This window comes from Carcharhinus amblyrhynchos, chromosome 34 (assembly GCF_965287045.1).
Source record: "Carcharhinus amblyrhynchos chromosome 34, sCarAmb.v2.hapA, whole genome shotgun sequence".
Classification (NCBI taxonomy): Eukaryota; Metazoa; Chordata; class Chondrichthyes; order Carcharhiniformes; family Carcharhinidae; genus Carcharhinus; species Carcharhinus amblyrhynchos.
Window position 1 is genome coordinate 9,671,021 of NC_137357.1, and position 21,556 is coordinate 9,692,576.

The 21,556-nt window shown below is 41.9% G+C and overlaps 1 protein-coding gene across 2 annotated transcripts in view; it reads right to left on the reverse strand.

Moving 5' to 3' along the window:
- The window catches only part of LOC145361175 (disintegrin and metalloproteinase domain-containing protein 9-like), a 141,765-nt gene that overhangs the window by 62,662 nt on the left and 57,547 nt on the right, over positions 1–21,556 (reverse strand). For both annotated transcript variants that reach the window (XM_080216796.1, XM_080216795.1), the window contains exons 4-10: positions 19,918–19,996; positions 18,141–18,217; positions 15,609–15,819; positions 6,424–6,489; positions 6,247–6,315; positions 2,464–2,633; positions 919–1,000 (exon numbers count right to left, since the gene is read on the reverse strand). In XM_080216796.1, the coding sequence (XP_080072922.1) occupies positions 919–1,000; positions 2,464–2,633; positions 6,247–6,315; positions 6,424–6,489; positions 15,609–15,819; positions 18,141–18,217; positions 19,918–19,996 (754 nt within the window). The remainder of the gene's footprint in view (positions 1–918; positions 1,001–2,463; positions 2,634–6,246; positions 6,316–6,423; positions 6,490–15,608; positions 15,820–18,140; positions 18,218–19,917; positions 19,997–21,556) is intronic.

A 21,556-nucleotide genomic window follows, 5' to 3' on the forward strand; every position in this document is an offset into this window, starting at 1 on the left:
TGTCACAAAGTTCCACAAGGAAATAAACACAGTATCATGGGCAAGAACTTTGCACTAAGAGCTAGCAGTGTGCTTGGTATTCACAAATTCTCGGAGTCTACATCTACAGTTCACCTCACAGAATTCCCAAACTCAGTTGTTCCCAAGGAAAGAATACAGCAGCAACTAAGCACTCCCCTGTTGAGAAATGGGCAGAAAACAGTTTTGCCAGAACAGTTTCAGTACTGACAGAGAACAAAGAACAGCATAGCAAAAAACAGGCGCTTTGGCCCACCAAGCCTGTGCCGATCACATTGTCCTGGAGAGACCAACTGCCTGTATCCCTCAATACCCCACCTGTTCATGTGTCTATCCAGATAAATCTTAAAATGTTGTTAATGTGTCTGCTTCAACCACTTCACTCGGCAGTGCATTCCAGGCCCCCACCACCCTCTGTGTGAAAAAAATTTCCATCGCACATCTCCACTCAATCTTCTCCCCACCATCCCCCCTCCCCACCTTTATCTTGAACTTATCCCCTTACGATTGTCATTTCTACCCTAGGAAAAAGTTTCCAACTATTCATTTATTCATGCCCTTCATAATTTCCTAAATTTCTATCAGGTCACCCCTTAGTCTCTGTCTTTCCAGGGAGAACAATCCTAGTTTCCTCATAGCTAATACCCTCCATACCGGGCAACATCTTGGAAAACATTTTCTGCACTCTCTCCAAAGCCTCCACGTCCTTCTGGTAGTCTAGTGACCAGAATTAGACACAGTATTCCAAATGTGGCCTCATCAAAATTTTATACAACTGTAACATAATTTGCCAACTTTTATACTGGAAGCCGAGGTGTTGTTATTCCCTGTCCTTTCCACAATTTGATTCACAGTTCATTTTTCTTAAAAAAAAGCAAGTGAGTAGAAATAATTCCGTACCACATTGATTCCACCACTGTGGCTCCTTGAACATATGGTGCTGACAAAGGCCATTCCTGCAGTCTCACCAAACCCCCTTTTTCTGAAAAATATGAAAGCAATACAGTGAACAAACAGTAACACTTGTTTAAATGTGTTGTATTTTCCTCCATACTGGCTAATAGAAACATGGATTATGGTGCTTGTGGGTTAAAATCTTCCTATATTCAATGCTTCATTCTCTCCCATGAACAATATTTATGGTGGCACACATCATCTATCGAAATACCATAGAAAACATTCTTTCTGGTTGTATCACAGCTTGGTATGGCTCTGCCCAAGACCGCAAGAAACTACGAAGAGTCGTGAATGTAGCCCAGTCCATCACGCAAACCAGCCTCCCATCCACTGACTCTGTCGACACATCCCGCTGCCACAGAAAAGCAGCCAGCATTATCAAGGACCCCATGCACCCCGGACATTCTCTCTTCCACCTCCTTCCATCGAGAAAAAGATACAAGGTTCTGAGATCACATACCAACCGACTCAGAAACAGCTTCTTCCCTGCTACCATCAGACTTTTGAATGGACCTACTTTGTATTAAGTTGATCTTCGTTCATACCCGAGCTATGACCGTAACACTACATTCTCCACTCTTTCCTTTCCTTCACTATGTATGATATAGTAAAAAGTCTCACAACACCAGGTTAAAGTCCAACAGGTTTATTTGGAATCGTGAGCTTTCAAAATGCTGTTCCTTCATATGTGAGCACATGTATGGTATGCTTTGTCTATAAAGTGCGTAACAAACAGTATTTTCACTGTATACAAATACATGTGACAATAATAAATCAAATCAAGGACTCTCATATGGGACTGAGTTCAGGAGAAATTTCATCATTCAAAGGGTTGTGAACCTTTGGCACTGTCTACTGTAGTTGGATATGGATGATCAGATGTCCCTACTGTTCAAGGAATCAAGGGGTGTGTGTATAGTGGGGGGATGTAATTGGTATAGTAGATCAACTGCGACCTTACTGATTGGTGGAACAGGCTGAAGGGGCCAAAAGGCCTCCTTGTGTTCCTATTTCTTCTGCCAAATTTTCCACAAAATCAGCCATTCTAATGTCCTGTACCAGCAATATTCAAAACAGCCAAATAACTGGAGAAAATAGATTGGGGTTACTTTCCTAACATAAATGGAAAGAGTGAACTAGAAAATCTAGCTGAATTCTAAGGAAGCAGAACAAAGTACATCTGAACTTCAACATTTCTGCCACCTGAAACCAATTCTCCTGCTGATGAATTACATTTAGAAAAGCATTTAGAAAAAGTCCCTCCTAACTCAAAGCCTTTAATTGCAACCTCTCCACAATAGATTGCCCTTTCTGAGGACATTCCCTAATTCTTGGTCAAGCTTAAATTCTGGTTGGGATAACACATAAATGGCGTCATGGATAGAAATCAATGAACTTTCACCACATCTTTAAAAACACTCAAGTGTGCCTCCCTCAGGGAAACAAGCTTCCTGCCTCACAATTTGAGTTGACAGACTCAACACTCACAGAATTAAATGTGCACTGTCATGCCTGCGACGAGGCAATAAGTCTTTCTCTCTCCATTGGACAAAACGCCCCAACACTTCTCCTGCTCCTCCTTCAATGTTGATTTGATTTCGATTTGACCATATTTCCAAACCAACCAGCACAATACGGATGTTCATGGAACTGTACATCTGAGGAGGGAAAAATGCAGTTTGTTACTGTAGTTCCAATATATCTCTTGTCATACGGCCAAAAGATCAGTTTAATCAAGGCTCTGGCACTGAATTGGTTTCACAAGGTAATTCACCATCACCTTCAAGGACAGTTGAAGATGGACAATAAATGCCAGTGATGTCTACATCACAGAAACAAATTAAGAAACAACGCTGTGGGGGTGATTTTACCATTTTCATTTTAAGTGCTGAATCTGGGTGCAGATCTTGGTCCAACTTCGAAATCTGTTCTGAGGTCCCCCCATATGCACTTAGCCTGAAAAAAATCGCGGGTCTGATTCGTGCTGTGGGCAGGGCTTATCACATCTGAAATGCTGCAGCTCCGATCGGAGCCTTCAACTGCGCATGCGCAGTCAAATAAAAATTTGAATAATGTTCCCCTGTCGCATCGTTCCCCGGCTGCAAAAAGCAGATAAAGCAGACCAGGTACTGTAGATATCGTCCATAGATAATAGCCCCAGCCCCACAACATACTGTTCCCCTTATCCAACCCCCTGCTACCCAGACCCATTATGACCCTCCCTGCCCCACTTCCCTTCCACCGATCGCCTGCAGAGTGGCAGCAGACCCCGCCTGCTCCTGCCCCCTCACCCCACTCCACCAGAGATCCACCTGCCTGCCTGCACCCCCACCCCCCACCGAGAATGATTTTCAAGTTGTGGATGTTGAGATAGTCTCCAAGAACCTCCCATGTTTGTGGTATCTCTATTTCCTGCAGCATGTTGCTGTATTCCACTATGTTGGGGCCAAACCATTTCCCAAGACTTAGTCAGGTCTATGACATCTCTCAGGCAAGTCCTACAACTGTATTACTGGTATCCTTTAACTAATAATTCCTAGTCTCACATCCTCAGTTTTGTTGGTGTTTGACAATTGGGTGATGGGGAGGAACAAAGGCAGCGTTGATGCAGAAGAATCACCAGTCGACCCATGCAATTTTCCAGGTAGCCTCTTCCACGTTCCACTGTTGCAGCATTGCCACATCTGTAGCTCACCAGTCGAAAGTGGAAAATCTGATGGTGTTGTTAGAGTCCCAGGAAAGTACCTCAAAATCATTCTATTTTGGCATAAAGGTGAAAGAGGATGCTTCTCTTAAAGAGTAATTCCACTGACAAACGTTGATGATTTATCACTGTCACTGTGTGCCAGTGATGGAGTGTGTGACTGTTGAAGGCGGTGGATGGGTGGCCAGTCAAGCTTTGTCCTGGATGGTGTTGTGCTTCTTGAGCGATGTTGGAGCTGCACTCATTCTGGCAAGTGAGAAGTTTTCCGTCACACATCTGATCTGAGGTTCTCATCCCTATCAGTCCTTGGAAGGCAATAGCATTGTAAAAACCAGCCTGTATGATGACACCAGGAAACTCGATAGCACCCTGCCTCGAGATCTGTGCAAACCTCACTGTCCTATCCTCATTCTCCAAATGTCTTTCATTATTTTTCTCATGAACATTAAGCACCTAAGTTGTGAAGAGGACAAAAGGAGATCATAAAATCATAGAATCGTACAGTGCAGAAAAAGACCATTCAGCCCATCGAATCTGCACCAACCACAATCCCACTCAGGCTCTATCCCCATATTCCTACATATTTACCCACTAATCGTTCTAACCTATGCATCCGGGACACTAAGGCGCAATTTAGAATGGCCAATCAACCTAACCCACACATCTTTGGACTGTGGGAGGAAACCAGAACACCAAGAGGAAATCCACACTGACACAGGAAGAATGTGCAAACTCCACACAGACAGCGACCCAAGTCATGATTCAAACCTGGGTCTCTGATGCTGTGAGGCAGCAATGCTAACCACTGCGTCACCATGCCATAGCCACATCTGTAGCTCACCAATAGAAAGTGGAAGATCTGGTGGTGTTGTTGGAGTGCTGGAAAAGAACCCTGTGGAGGGGCCAGATAGATATGTTAAAATGAGTGAGTAAAGATTTCAATCTGCCAAGATCCTTCAGCATTTTATATTTTCAATCAAGCCACCTCTGACTCTTCTAAAATCCAACGGTTCCAAGCCTAGTCTTTTCAGCCCTTATTCAAAAGGCAACTCATTGTAGGAAAATGTGAAATTGTCCATTTTGGCAAAACAAATAAAAAACTGGCATACTATCTAAATAGTGAGAGATTGCAAAGCTCTGAGACACAGAGGAATCTCAGTGTTCTAGTGCATGAACCACAAAAGGTTCGGATGCAGGTACTGCAAGTAATTAGCAAAGCTAATAGAATGTTATTGTTCATTGCGAGGGCAATTAACTACAAGAGTGTGAAGGTTATACAAGGCATTGGTGGGATTACACTTGGAGGACTGTGTTCTGGTCTCCTTAACTAAGCGAAGATGTTAACACCTTAGAAGCAGTTCAAAGAAAGTTTACTGAATTTGTATTTGGAATGAAGATGTCTTATAAACAAAGGCTGGAAAGACTAGGCTTGTAACCTTTGGATTTTAGAAGAGTATGAGGTGCTTGATTGAAACATATAAAATCCTGAAAGATCTTGGAAAATTGGATTTGGAAAGGATTCTTCCTCTTGTGGGAGAATCTGGAATTCAGGGTCACGGTTTTAAAATAAGGGATTGCCCAGTTAAGACTGGGATAAAGAAGAAAACTTCTCTCAGAGGATGAGAGTCTTTGGAGCTCTCTTCCTGCAAAGCAGAGACCTTAAACATCTTTAAAGCACAAGAAAATAGATTCTTAGATTCTTGGTAAGCAGGAGAAGGGAGGACAAAAGGTTATTCAGCAGGAATGTGGAGTTCAGGTTAAAATCACATCAGCTGCGATCTTATTGAATGATAGAACAGGTTTGAGGGGCCAAATGGCCTACTTCTGCTCCTAACTCATATCTTCGTACATGGATATCTTGTATTGCAAGACTCAGAGGAAAGGAAATTCAGGCTGCGGTGACAGTGGGCTGTATTAGGCCAGATGCCAGTTGCAGCATTTGGAGGTCCTCTTGCAACCTTATCGAAAAGAATTGAAAGTTTCTTCTACTCTGCTTCTCAGACAACTGCAAGTATTTTTATAACACAGTTGAAGGTGCAATAATCTTTTCAAGCACACTTCTTTGGTTTGCTCTATCCTTCTGCCGCTGTTTGTAATCCTCCCACAGGAATTCTTGGAAGGACTCCCGTGAATAAGCCATTTCAAAACCCGAGGCCCCAAACAATTTAGAACAACCAGCATTAATTAAAAGTACGTACAAATGATTTCAAGTGGAAAAATTGAATACAATGGGATAGTAATTGAGATTAAATTCACCCCCAAATTTTGAGACCTTTCCTAACCAAGGAAATGCAGAGGGAGTTAGGAGAGATTCTGGTCTATTAATAATGGAAGATAAAAGACGTTCCTTGTGAAATTACCCTGTTCCACTTTAAGACCTAAACATGCAGAAGCTGCAAACAGTCAATTTTGTTATTCTTCATTCCCTGGTGTTGTTGCCAAGTCTGCGCACGCAGGCAGACCACAAGCAGTCTCCAAGCAGCTGCTCATGGGACAGAAAAAAGCCAGAAGCCTAGAAAGGTCTCGGTAATTTTCCCCGTGATAAGAAATTGTGAAAACACACTTACTCCATCAAGGTAATTAGCAAGTTGAACCATCTGTTCCCTCACAGCAGTCTCATTCTTAGTGACATCATACTACAGCAAAAAACAGAAACAGAAACAAAAGGTAGCAGCAACAACAACTCTTCATGGCTTTAATTCTTCCATTTCTTTTCAGTTGGAGAGACAAGTTTTGATTCTTACCAGGTCCTTATCCACAACCAAGAAGAGCTCAACATAGCGAGTCTGGGGCAATATGGCCCGCTTGCTCTGTGAACAAAAGAAGGGAGAAATTAGTAAATTTTCTGACATAATAAAGAACCACTTTTTCCCAGCTTTAAATTTTCACCTGAGATACTCACTATATTTTAAAACAAATCTGCTATGATCGCACAACAATGACAATAGAAAATGCTTAACACATTTGCATGAGACAAACAGTAATTTTGAAGATATTCCATTTGCTCTGTACTCCTTCTTCCATCTTTTGTCTCTGGTGATCTCTGTCTACACTCTTTGAGCAGTTCAAGTGGGGCAAAGAGTTTGAGCTCCTGTTTACCCTTCTTTAGCCATGGTCAGAACCTTATGTTGTGGGATGTGCAGATGTGAATCTGGAACATTCACTTCACAACATGACTGTAGAGCTCCACTCAACTGCATCACCAGTTCCAGACATTATAGGCTTCATAAAACGTAGGTAAGCCAGAACATTGCAACTTACAAGCAATCTCACCTACCTTCTGTTGGGATAAAGTGGATCACACAAAGCATACTTGTGTACCAAAAGACACAATGAAACATGTTATAAAACAAAAATTTACCAACAAGATTTCAAATATTTTTGGTATTTGAGCATGAACGGTTGGACATTGTCCTCCAATGTGAAGAGAATATGATTAGATTCATTACAAACTCTTCTCTTAATGTCTGGAGTATGGACAGGGGTGTGCTGCTTGAGAAACTGTATGTACTAATGAGTGCAAAGTGTTTTCATCAATGCTCACAATAAGTTCTGTTCCTCCTTGGGAGCACCACTGGTGTCAGCTATGGCTGTGGTTGGAGTCTGGAAGTTGTCTGTTCAGTTTCCGATCCAGGGACAGGAACACGAATTCTAAGCTGAAGCTGCTGAGGGAATGTTGTGGGTGCTATCTTTTGGATGACGAGTTAAATCAAGGCCCTGTTTTCCCACTCAGGTGAACTTCAAATATCTCTTGGCACCATTTGAAGCAAGGGAGTTATCATTGGCATCCTTACCAACAGTTATCCCTCAACTAACATCATTGAAGTAAATTACACAACCATTTTCAGACTATTGGTTATTGAAACTTGTTGTGATGTTACAACAGTGACAACATTTGTTAGGGTTACAAATCAAAAACCCCAAAGAATATTATGAAGCCAGACTGGACCCCAAAAATGTTTCCATTTCGTCATTAATGTCGGGATAGGTGTTTCACCCCAGGTGCCATTCCACTGACAAACTAGGAAGCTTTCATCAAAACACACTGTATTTAACAACAGAGTGTTACTATAACAAATGAATTGGCTTAACTTTTAACAATTGAACAAAACACAACACAATATAATTCTTCCAATCAAGCAAAATTTATCATACAGACTTAAATTTCTCTTTATAATTAGTGAGCAAAACACAGACATACTTGCTGGGGTCATAGATTAATCATCCTGGAGCTTTCAGAAAGCTCCTGGAGAGAGAGATACACTTGTTTCTTCCAGCGTCTCCAGGCAGCAATTGCTTGTATTTTAAAATGAAAATGAAACTGGAGTTTGCTGCAAATGTAGCTCCTCTCATTAATCACATACCTAATCTGCATACCTAATCCAAGACTCCAAGAGAACCTCAATAAAGGTCCATTAACTCGACAATGTAACATATGCTGACCTAAAATCAGCAATCTTGCATTTTCATCACTTGAATTGCATACATTCCCAGATAAATTGACTCTTGTAACAAAACATTGTCTCTGAAGATATCCGCACCTTCTACACAAAATATATCAAAATAGTACCTTATCACATACTTCAGAATTATTTATTTATTATTAGGGTGTAAAGTGCTTTGGGCATCCTGAGATCGTGAATGGCACTATATAAATGTGAATATTTCTTCTTTCTACCAGGTCTTGGAACATCCTGAAATTTGTGCATTGAACCTTAGTGACTCATATTTTAACCTCAAGTTATTACCTAAAATAAAATTAGGGTGTATTGTTGAAGCGTCCTGATTAACTTTGCTCCTCAAATCAGCACCTACCACAAGAAATTGAACACTCTTTCACGAATGATACTTGAACTCAAGAAGTTAAATTACGTAAAATTATGCTGTGTTCCCTGGAATTTAGAAGGTTGAGGCGTGATTTGATTAAGATTTCCAAGATATTAAGGATAGATAGGGTTTCTTGAAAGGTACTGTTTCGACTTGTTTAGGAGTATAAGACCAGAGGACAGAAGCCAAAAACTAGAGTCAGACCTTTCAGGAGTGAAATTAATAAACATTTATTTTTGTAAGAATTTTTGAATTCTTACAAGTTGCGCCGATCACATCCGTACCTACCAAGCTATAGAACTATCTGTAACTCCCAATCCCATTAAGTCCCATGTCTTCATCCAGAAGTCTTTTAAAAGACCCCAGCGAGTTCACCTCTACCACCACCAACCGCAGCCAATTCCGCTCACTCACCACCCTTTGAGTGAAAAACTTACCCCTAACATCTCCTCTGTACTTGCTTCCCAGCACCTTAAACCTGTGTCCTCTCGTAGCGACCATTTCAGCCCTGGGAAATAGCCTCCGAGAATCCACCCTATCTATTCCTCTCAACATGTTCGATTCACAGCTTGGGGGCACTGTCTCTGTGGAGATTGCAGGTTCTCCCTGTGTCTGTGTGGGTTTCCACTGGGGGCTCCAGTTTCCTCCCACAGTCCAAAGATGTGCTGGCTAGGTGCATTGGCCATGCTAAATTCATGTCAGGGGCTTAGCAGGGTAAATAATGGGGTTACAAGGATAGGGCTTGAGTTGGGTCATTGCCGATGCAATGGGCCAAATGGCTCCTTGGGCCTGCACTGTGGGGATTCTATGGTTTTATGACTGCCATATAGGGAGAGATTAAGTCAGTTAGAATTATATTCATAGAACCCATAGAATCCCGACAATACAGAAGGAGGCCATTCACTGGAGTTTATAAGAGTGAGAGGGGATCTCACAGAAGCATATAAAATTGTAACAGGGTTAGACATGGTAGATTCAGAGAGAATGTTCCCAACGGTGGGGAGCCCAGAATTAAGGGTCATCATTTGAGGATAAAAGAGAAACCTTTTAAAGATGAGGCGAGGAGAAATTTTTTTTACCCAGGGAGTGGTGAATGTGTGGCATTCACTACCACAGATAAGTAGTCGAGGCCAAAAAGTTTTTGGTTTCACGAAGGAGCTAAAGGGACCAAGGGATTTTGGGGGGGAAAGTGGGATCAGGATATTGAATTTGATGGATCAGCCTGGATCATAATGAATGGCGGGGCAGGTTCGAAGGGCTGAATGGCCTACTCCTGCTCCGAGTTTCTATGTTTCTTCCACAAACACAACTGATGCCAGATCAACTATTAGTTTTAAAACTGAGAATGGTAGATTTTTGAGAACCAAAAGTGCTGTTAGGCACTTAGTTTGTATTTAGATGTTCAGAAAAAGCGAAACCTAGTTTTAGCTTCATTTAAAGGTTGATGAGCTGGATCCAAGAAGTCAGGTGCCCTGTTTGAATATATGCATTTTTAATAAAGTTTGATAGCTTTTAAGAAATGGGTTGTCAAGGTGGTAGCTATTTAGTAAAGTTAAAATAAAAATAGAAATATTATGCCTTGTGATAGGTGTTCAGAGACACGCAGACAGAAACAGAGAAGGGTGGTCAATTAGTGTGCACACACCAGAGAGTGCAAGCAGAAGACTTAATCTGCTTTTAAATCCAGCATGTTTGCTCAGGAACTGAGTGAAAGGAACTTGTGTGTTTGCTCTGAATTTAAAGTATTAATGAGTTTAGATTGCAGTTTTTGGCTGTCTCAGGGACCAGTTGAAGAACAGCATCGAGTGAATACTTAGAAGTTTCAAAGTGAGCTCCTCCAAGTGAGAAACCTTGGTGTTGAGACAGTGACTGGGGTCTTGTCTGGAAGATTTGCGGCGATCAAGTAAACAGGCCAGGATTCTCCCAAAATAATTCGAAGTCCCCAATTCACATGAAAATGGGAATAATACCCGCTGGGAGTTATTTAGATTTTTAGATTGTGATGCACACAGAATGTGAGAGATTCAGAGTGCCTCAGTGGGATTCCCAATGAAAATCAGGGGACAGGGCCTATTCCCACGAGAGAGGACAGTATTGTGTAGAGGGGGCCACCGCGCATGCGCCAATCTAGTGGGCCCAGAGACTTCAGTCCCAGGCCCCCTAATAAGATGGGGATGTGTATCAGAATATTGTAGTCAGCTCTGTGCTGGAAATCAGCATGGAGCTGATTAATCTGGAAATCTTTGCTATGGAGGCCATGGCGCCCAGTGGGAAGCCTGCGAAATGGCCTCCGTTGATGTCTCCTGGCCCATTGCACTGGCAGAGCAGCACAGCAGGCTGGGAGAATCGCCCCCACAGTGTGAGTTTGAATAATTCTCTGATATTTGTATTGAAAACTTCCCAATCTGTTTGTAATAAAATTCATTTTGTTTTTGTTTAACACGTTTTATTCTTTATGTTACCAAGATCATTCTTGTGAACGTGTTCAATAACTGACCTCTCCACTTTCTAAAACAAAACAAAGTTAGGATCTACCAAGCCAGCTTTCGCTCTGGAATCGTAACAATATAAAGAGATTAGAAAGCAACGACGTGTGGTTAGACCAAAAATCAGTCCTGTTCTCTTTGAATAGCAGAACAAACTTGAGACAAAATGGTGTACTCCTGTTTCTTTGCTCTTCACCTATGCAAAAAAACAGGAGTAACGTGTGCCTAAAATGAGTCACTCCTATTCAAAGGAGACCATGGTTGTAAAGTAAAAGCAAAATACTGCAGAATCTGAAATAAGTGTAACATTAAGAGACTTTTTTAAAATTCATTTCTCTGTGACTCACAACTTTAGCTGATGTCATTGTTGCTGGGCTGTCTATGAGGAGTCCTCCTATTGCTCAAGTGGTTTCAATGGGGGTTGTTTATGTTTACTCTGGGATTAGTTTTTATGACCCTGCACTGTCAGGAGCAAAACTGGTCAGGTGACAGGAGCGCTTTTATTTTCAGTTGGAGCTGCAGGCACAGTGACACAGTGGTTAGCGCTGCTGCTTCGCAGCACTAGGGACCTGGGTTCAATTCCTGGCTTGTGTCACTTTGTGTGTGGAGTTTGTACATTCTCCCCATGTCTGCGTGGGTGTCCTCTGCATGCTACGGTTTCCTCCCACAGTCCAAAGACGTGCTGGTTAGGTGCACTGACCCGTACAGGCACCAGAGTGTGGCGACTAGGGGAATTTCACAGTGACTTCATTGCGGCGTTAATCTAAGTCTGACTTGTGACAAATAAATAAACTTTACTTAAAAATAAAAGTTAGTTTTAGAAGTGACAGCAAGCTGAAGAGAAGTGTTTCTCTATCTCCCCGTTTTCTTTGGAAATTCTGGTTGTCTGAAAACAAAATCTTGCCTTCCTGGAATAGAAAATCTGCTGTTGGTGGCTTGACCAGAGTTTCTCCCTGGGGTTCTGAGAAGCTGTTCTGACTGCAAACTATTCTGAGTCTATCAAGAGAACTGCAGAATTCATCCAACGGATTCAATTCCAGTATCATGTGAGCATGAGACTGCTGTGTTGAACTTGTTTAAAGGATTTTGTCTATAGAGGGTTTTAGTTTGATTGGAACATTTAAAGATATTTGTTAAGGATTATACAATATTGTAATTGTTTTGATTTTGTTCGTGATTGATAGAAGTTATTGCTAATTTTCTTTCCATACATGCTAACAATATTCTTAAACAAACTGCTTGATAAAAGCTCCCTAGTAGATTATTTGAATCATGCTTGAACCATATCATGCTTATCCGAGCTAAATTCATGGTGCAAAATATAATATAATATAAAATATGATCCAGGCGGGCTTCTTAAAACATCGTGGTGTTTCTGACTTGAACCACAACAGAAATAAAAACCACAACAGAAAATATGGAAAAATTCAGAAGGGGGATTTTCCACCCTGTTTTTCAGCGGGCAGGAAAGCCAAAAGGGTGCAGGGAATTCGACAAGCATCCAGAAATGGCTTTTACGCTGGTGGTGTTTCCTTTGCAATTGTCTCTGTCAAAGATCTCATGGGGTTTCACCGTGATAGCTCGGGAACATATTACCATACATTTGCATGCCATCAATGGGCCATCCCGCTATATCATCCCCACCACCCCGTCGGGATTTCCCCCAACCCCCACCTCTGGCATGACATCACAATGGCAGAGTTCACGACAAGTCTTGACAACCAGAGACCTGGTGAACAGAACCCATCAGGGTTGCACGGTAAGTACAGCCCCCAGGGGGAAGAAGGTTATGTCTAAGCACTGTCTCAGCAGTTCTAGGGATGGTGCACTGAGAGGGGGCTTCCTTGGGTAAGTTCGGGATGGAGTTCCAGTGCCCACTGGGTGGGAGGGTTCCTTTTATTTGTTTTTTTTTTCAAATCAGGGTGTCCTCTGTCAGGAGCCAAGGTTGCTTGAGCCCACCCTGCCTGCAAGGCGAAGAGGGACCAGCTCCTTCCATTTTTTTGCTGGCCTTTGCCATGTGTATTGGAGACAACACTTGGAAGAAGAATTGAAAAATTCCACTGGCATATTTGTGTAGTGCTTTGAGATGGTTGCATGACAGAGTGTAGGAATAAACATAGTTTCCATTTAAACTCTTATTTCCGTCATACAAAATTAGGCTGTGTGTTTTGGTATAGGTAGTAATTCATCTAAAGTAAGTCTGGTTACTCTTGTACAAGCATTTGGAAGGGACCCGGGAGTTACAAAATCTAATTTTGTGCCATTATCAAGGACAGTACCCAACATAGCAAAACAAATTATAATCTGAAAATATCAACAGTGGTATGATGCAATCAAGATTCTTCCATTCCAACCAGTTAGCAGTTTCCCTCAAATTATCTTGCAGGCTCCCAATTTTAAGTAGGACTGGAGATAATAAAATGACAGGATGAAGAGGGACACCTCATTATTGTAGAAATTACTTCAAGTGAGAGGGCAAAACATAATCACTTAGGGGTTGTGCACCCCACTATCCCGCCTGTGTTTCTATATTCTGGAATTATCCACACGTCTTCCAACTCTTGGTTGCCTTTAGGCAGGAATTTACAGCCCCTCTCAAACCCAGCCAGGTCTATGTCAGCAACAATAGGTACAGACCAGTATCCAACCAACATGCAGTATCAAATATACTGCAATCGCTCCTGTACAACAAAAAATATCTGTTCAATCTAAAGTCTTTACACACATTAATAAAAATGTTTTTCAGCACGTTTGGATATGCAGGTACATTTCAAAAGAGGTTTACGAGATAAAATTATTTCCACAAGAATTTCTTTCCCTTCTTGTTTTCTAATGGAAACAAACTCCTAAATTATGAAAAGTAAAGATCTGACACAGATTTGGTGGAAAGGCTGAATTTGAACCAGAGGCCAAGAATAATTTTTTTTATTTGTTCAAGGGATGTAGGTGCCGTTGGCTGAACCAGCATTTAACGTCCATTCCAAACTGTTGGCAGTGAACTGACTTCTTGAACTGCTGCAGTCCATGTGGTGTAGACACACCCACAGTGTAGTTAGGACACGATTTCCAGGATTTTGATCCAGCCACAAGTCAGGATAGTGCATAGCTTCTAGGGAACTTTGCAGGTCACGGTGTTGCCATATATCTGCTGCCAGTGTTCTTCTAGATATAATGGTTGTTGGTTTGGAAGGTGCTATCTCAGGGGTATTGATGAGTTGGTGCACTACACCTTGGAGTTCATGTTTGTGGATGTGGTGCTAATCAAGCAGGCTGCTTGCTCTGGATGGTATCATGCTTCTCAAGTATTGTCAAAGCTGCACCGATCCAGACAACTGAAAAGTATTCCCTTGCTTTCCTGACCTGTGCCTTATAGTTGTGGACAGGCTTTTGGAGGTCAGGAGGCGAGTTGCTTACTGCAGGATACCTAGTCTCTGACCTGCTGTTGTAGCCAAAGTACTTATCCAGTTCAGTTCAGTTTTTGGTCCATGATAACTCCCCAGAATATTGATAGTAGGGGATTGAGCAACAGTAATGTCACTACAGTCATGGGCTGGAATTTTACCATCCTACCCGCCATGGCAATCAGGGCAGGAGAGAAGTAGACCACGGAAAGGTCCATTGACCTCAGACGGGATTTTATGGTTTCAGGACCAGGTGGGTGAGACCATAAAATCTCACCCACTGAGTCATATGTCTCCAAGCATTGGTTAGATTATTTCTTGTTGGAGCTGGTCATTGCCTGGCATTTGTGTGGCGCCAATGTTCCTTGTCACTTGTCTGCCCGAGCCTGGATGTTGTCCAGGTCTTGCTGCATATGGGCTTGAACTACTTCACTATCTCAGGAGTCGCAAATGGTGCTGAATGCTGTGTAGTCATCAGCAAACATCCTTACTTCTGACTTGAAGATGAAAGAAAAATCATTGATGAAGCAGCTGAAGATGGTTGATCCTGGGACTACCTTGAGGAACCTCTACAATGATGTCCTGGAACTAAGACGATTAACCTCCAACAACAACAGCCAGGTATGACTCCAACTAGCGGAGAAATTTCCTAACTCCCACTGACTCCTGTTTTGGCCTCCTTAATGCCACATTCAGTCAAATGCTGCCTCGATATCATGGACAGTCACTCTCACCTCTGGAGTTTAGCTAATGAATGGAAACAAAGAGCTCAAATCCCACCGTAGACAGCAGCTGAAGAATTTGAACTTAATTGTTTAAATAAATCTGGAATTTTAATAAAAAGCTAGGATCATAATGATGACCATATAACTATTAGATTTTCATAAGAGCCTATCTGGTTCACACTGCCTCTGAAATAGCTTGACAAATGTTCAGTTGTGAAGAAGATAAGCTGTGCACCATCCTGACTTGGAATGATATCACCATTCCTTGTGGCTGGATCAAAATCCTGGAAATCCTGTCCTAACTGCACTGTGGGTGTGTCTACGCCACATAGTCTTCTGATGGGCAGTTATCTTTGTGCACGGTCCTGTCAGCGATGCCCACATTCAGTGAACTAATAAATTAAAAACTTATCTGCACATTTTCATTCATTTGATGATTTTAGGTGCATAACTAATTGGCAGTAAAGGAATAGTGAAAGCTTAGACTCACACGCAGGAAACCCATTATACTGTGGCCATCATGGAAATTTTGTTCCACATGTTCCTGATGATCCTGCTGCCTGGCAGTGCCCAGATCAGATACTCCACATACCAACCGCTCTTCAAGCATATCCTCCACATGATAAACTATATGTTGGAACGTATGGGAAGATTCAAGTGGTTCAATTGCATAGTGAGTGTCATCTGTCTCCAGTAGACCCCTGTGGAGAAACAATGACAGTTGTGTCTTATTATATCGGTCATTTTTCAATATATTGAAAGCCAATCACTTTTTTTAATTGATGAAAATAGAAGTAAATTGAACATTTATCTGTTTTGTTCCAGTCCAGTTGCAGGATGTAAGGGTATTAACTGTGTGTCAGTAGAATGTATCGTGAATATTTTAGTCAAAGGACATGTGAGGAGCAGAGGACAGTGATTCCTCCCACTTTTCTCACTATTTGCATCCTCCTAGTACTACACCAACTGTAGCTCAGCAAAGAACCGTGTAGCCTTCTGACTTTTACTTGCACCATTGCTCAGTTAAAATTACTCTCGGCTCTCAGCTCCTAGTTCCAGTCCAGGGGCTTGAACTAGAATCCAGACTGACAGCTCACTGCAGTACCGAGGAAACACACTGTTGGAGATGCTGTCCAAGGATGAGCTTTTAAACCAGAGTCTCGTCTCCTTTTGAGGGACGACACGGAAGATCCATGGCACGATTTGAATAGGAGAAAAGGAGTTTTCCCCATGGGCCAAGGCCAATATTTAATCTTAATTGGCATCTAAAACAGACTGTCTGGTCATTATCACATGGCTGTAAATGGGAGCCCTGACATACACAAAGGCTACCATGTTTCCCTCATTACAATAGGGACCACACTTTCAAAGTAGTTCATCGGCTGTAAAGTGCTTTGAGATGTCCTGGAGGACATAAAAGGTACTCTTTGAATGCAAGTATTTATTTTATTTATTTTGATCTCGTTGGCGATCAGTGACCAGTGGTATACCTCAGAGATCAGTGTTTGGACAGCAATTGTTTATGATTTACATAGATGATTTGGAGTTGGGAACCAAGTGTAGTGTGTCAAAATTCACAGATGACAGTAAAGATGAGTGGCAGAGCAAAGTGTGCAGAGGATGCTGAAAGTCTGCAAAGGGATATAGATAGTCTAAGTGAGTGGGCGAGGATCTGGCAGATGGAGTACAATGTTGGTAAATCTAGGGTCATCCATTTTAGTAGAAATAACAGCAAAATGGACTGTTATTTAAATGGTAACAAATTGCAGCGTGCAGAGACTTGGGTGACCTTGTGCAGGAATCTCAAGGAGTTAGTTTGCAGGTGCAGCAGGTAATTAAGAAAGCAAATGGAATTTTGTCCTTCATTGCCAGAGGGATGGAGTTTAAAAACAGCAAGGTTATGTTGCAGCTGTATAAGGTGCTGGTGAGACCACACCTGGAGTACTGTGTACAGTTTTGGATTCCTTACTTGAGAAAGGATATACTGGCACTGGAGGGAGTGCAGAGGACATTCACCATGTTGATTCCGGAGCTGAGGCAGTTGGCTTATGTGGAAAGACTGAATAGACTGCGGCTACACTCATTGGATTCAGAAGAATGTGGGGAGATCTCATAGAAACATATAAGGTTGTGAAGGGAATAGATTAGATAAAAGCAGGGAAGTTGTTTCCACTGGCAGGTGAAACTAGAACTAGGGGGAAAGCCTCAAAGGGGAAGCAGATTTAGGACTGAGTTGAGGAGGAACTTCTTCACACAAAGAGTTGTGAATCTGTGGAATTCCCTGCCCAGTGAAGCAGTTGGGTCTACCTGAATGTTTTTAAGGCAAGGACAGATACATTTTTGAACAATAAAGAAATTAAGGGTTACGGTGAATGAGCAGGTAAATGGAACTGAGTCCACGAAAAGATCAGCCATGATCTTATTGAATGGCAGAGCAGGCTCGAGGGGCCAGATGGCCTAATCCTGCTCTTAGTTCTTATGTTCAAGTTAGGAAGCAAAAGACAGATCCAGAGCACTGTAAATGGAAATCACAGAATTACCACCAAATGTTGCCATCCAAAAACAAAAAAGAAGTGGGGGCAGGGTTTCACCAATTGAAATTACTCCATGTTGAGGAAGCAAAGTTGTAAAGCGCCAAATCGAAAGATGAGGTGATGTTCCTCGAGCTTACGTTCAGCTTCGTTGAAACAATTTAGGAGATTGAGGACAGCAAGGTCAGAATAAGAGTGGGGCAGAGAATTAAACAGACAAGTAATCAAAAGCTCAGAGTCCTGTTTTCAAACTGAACAATTTGAGATTTTACATCATTTTGCTGACAATCTGACAAGCTTTTCTCATGCAACGTGCTCCAAGACAAAAATCAATCTCGATTCTCTAACTGTGGAGTTACACATGGCGGCAGGTAAATTACATAGAATTAATAAACAGCACTTCCACAGCACAATTTATTTCAGAACCTCTGTGTTTTACATGCAGTCACTGCTGTTTTGTAGATAAATGTGAGGAGAGGTCCAATTTTTACCTGAGCCCATTGCAGGTGCTAAGAGCAACCATGGAATTATCCATCCCTTCTACATACCCTTGGAAGTGGCAATGGTCCTGGAAAAATAGATAGTAAGGAAATGTTTAAACACATCATCCAGAAACAACAGCAATGGTTTTGCTGGTATAATTGTCAAAGTTCCTTCAACAGCATCTTCCAAACCTAACACTACTAGTCTTTAACACTACCAACAACTCTCGCTTTGTCATACGTCCAATATATCTTTGTCAAATCTCTCCTCACTTCTGTTTGCCCCTGACCTTCTATTTTGTTCCACCGACTCCATCCCGTCTCAAACAGTATAAAATCCATTACATTTCTTTCCCTCTTTAGCTCTGAAAACCTGTCACCTGGACTTGAGACGTAAACTTTGTTTCACTCTCTATAGATTCTGCCAGTCCCATCATCGATAAAATTACAGAATCCTACAGTGCAGAAGGAAGCCACTCGGCCCGTCGAGTCTGCACCAACCACAATCCCAGCCAGGCCTTATCCCCATAACCCCATGCATTTACCCTCTCTAGTCACCTTAACACTAAGGGGCAATGTAGCATGGCTAATCCACTTAACCCACACATCTCTGGACTGTGGGAGGAAACCGGAACTCCCAGGGGAAACCCATGCAGACACAGGAAGAATGTGCAAGACACAGACAGTCACCCAAGCCGCGAATCGAACTCGGGTCCCTGGTGCTGCAAGTAGCAGTGCTAACCTCTGTGCCGCCCCAAGTTTTGCAGCATTTTCTGTCTTCATTTCAGACTGGCAATATTTTGCTTTTATTTTTATTGATTTTAACTCTTCCATATAAGTGCAAACACAGTGAGAGAAACAGTGAAAACAGGGCAGTGCCACTTATGCCAACTTATTATTTTAACATTGCTGTTTTTTATGGCATAAATATGTACTTAGGGTCTCAGAGGGAAGGTTCAGACATCTGCTGGGACTCTGGAGTGAAGCAGATAATCAAAGTTTCAGCTCACGACATCACCAGCATATAACAGAACGGTTGTGATCAAATGAAAGTGAAGTAAAATTATTTTAGTCTCTTAATCATCTCTAATCAGAAAAAGGAAGTACTCAAATCTTAAGGGGGCAAGAAATCACAGCAACAGTCATTGATAGAGAAGATCATTATTGTGCCATGAATAAAGTCATGGATTTAGACAGCTGAGTTTCTGATGGCTATAAGCACATGGACTGAGTCAGTGAAACTCTTCCTATGTTCTGCTGCTCACAGCTGGTGCTTCTACCCTGCCTCCAGGATAAGGTTGGACATGTGATGAAAGTCCTCTTGAAATTTCAACTTGTTTTGGAGGCAGCCCAGATACAAAGAGAGGAACTTGAAACTCAAGAAAACAGGATGGCCATTGGCAAGACATAAAATTTGAAACCTGAGAGAACTCAAACCCAATTGACCATGCATCGCTGCATTTCCAATTTCAATAGAGATTGAAACGCAGGCTTGCAACCACCTATGACAAGGATGTTGCCCAATTAGTTATTTTAACAAGGCTGTGTGCCTCAGAGATTATCAGCATTTTAAATTTAACACTGTTCCACTGAGTTTCCGTAGCCTTGGGAGTTGAAAGAAGGCAGAATCTGAAGTGTGAAGGAGTAGGCAGTTTTTCGCATTAACCGTGGTCCAGGTTCTTTCAGCTGTCCCCAAAAACTCAACTGTTTCCCTTCCCACGATCAGAATTCTGATCATGTTCCCCCATCATTCCATACCCATTCCGTCCTCCACCTCATTGAATACCTGAACATCTGGCCGAGTTGAGATCAAGATCCCACTGTCACTGTAGGTGAACATCACAAAGTCCTTTCGAACAATGTCTCTGAAGGAAAAGAAAACTAACAGTCAGAACTAAATTCACCATATGCCAACAATCCCAAGATTTTGGGATTGCACAGAAACTTTCAAAACCTGATACACATTGGTGGTATTTTACATGTGACTTATTTTAAGGCACTCCAAGTCATTATTCATTTATTTGACACACTTCTTTTTCAAAATGTAATAATACTTTCAAAATGTTAAAGGCAGCATTCTCATCCAAGAGCAACACAAAGCCTAGTGTGTTGATCGATATTCTGATTCAATCGTCAAATTAAAGTCCTGCACACAACTTGGCTCAAATTCCAGCCTGAGCCAGGACAGAGGAAGCACGTCATTGTTAGAGGTGCTAACTTTCAGCTAAGATCTCAAACCTAAGCCCAGTCTTTCCTGTTCAAATGGACATAAGTGAGCCAATGGATTTATTGGAAGAAAAGGGAATCCTCCATGCCCTGGTATATATTTCTCTCTTCAGCCAACAGATCCGCAATGATTACCTAGAAAATGCTTTGGTCTGTCCCGAGATCATGAAAGGCACTATAAATTCCTTACTATGATGCTTTAGGTCTTTCAGTTAAAATAGTTTGAGCGAGGATAGCTAGCTCTGATAATGCAGTACTTACCTAATTTTCGGGGCGATCTAAGAATGGATTTTTGATTTGATTTGATTTACTATTGTCACGTGTATTAGTATACAGTGAAAAATATCTTTTCTTGCGCACCATACAAAGCATACAGTTCATTAAAAAAAAGGAATGAGTGCAGAATTAAGTGTTACAGTCATAGCTAGGGTGGAGCAAGAGATCAACTTGGTGCAAGGTGGGTCCATTCAAAGGTCTGATGGCAGCAGGGAAGAAGCTGTTTTTGAGTCGGTTGGTACATAATCTCAGACTTTTGTATCTTTTATTCTGATGGAAGAAGGTTCAAGAGAGTATGGCCAGGGTGCATGGGGTCCTTGATTATGCTGGCTGCTTTTCTGAGACAGCAGGAAGTGTAGACATTGTCAATGGATGGGAGTCTGGTTTGCATGAGGGACTGGGCTTCGTTCACAACCGTTTGCAGTTTATTGCGGACTTGGACAGAGCAGGAGCCATGCCAAACTGTGATAGAATCAGAAAGTATGCTTTCTATGGAGAAGTTGGTGAGAGTTGCAGCAGACACACCAAATTTCCTTAGTCTTCTGAGAAAGTAGAGGCGTTGGTGGGTTTTCTTAACTATAATATCCGCACGGAGGGACCAGGGCAGGTTGTTGGTGATCTGGCCACCTGAACACCTGAGAAATGTCAGTATGCATTCAACCATCTTGGGTCACTCACCACCTAAGAAATTTGGACTGGAATTAACAAGGGTCAGAGTTTGTGAACTCACTAGAAGTGTGGAACTTCAGCATCTTGACTACAATGAAAAATTGTCTTCAGAAAGTCCTCGGAGGCAATTCTCCCAAAAAAATTCTCAATATCGAATTTATGTAACTGCAGTAAAGTTCAGCAGGAGTTTCAAAATGAATCTCCCACACTGTGTACTGTAGAGTGCACTAACGTGAATCATATTAGAAAGCTAA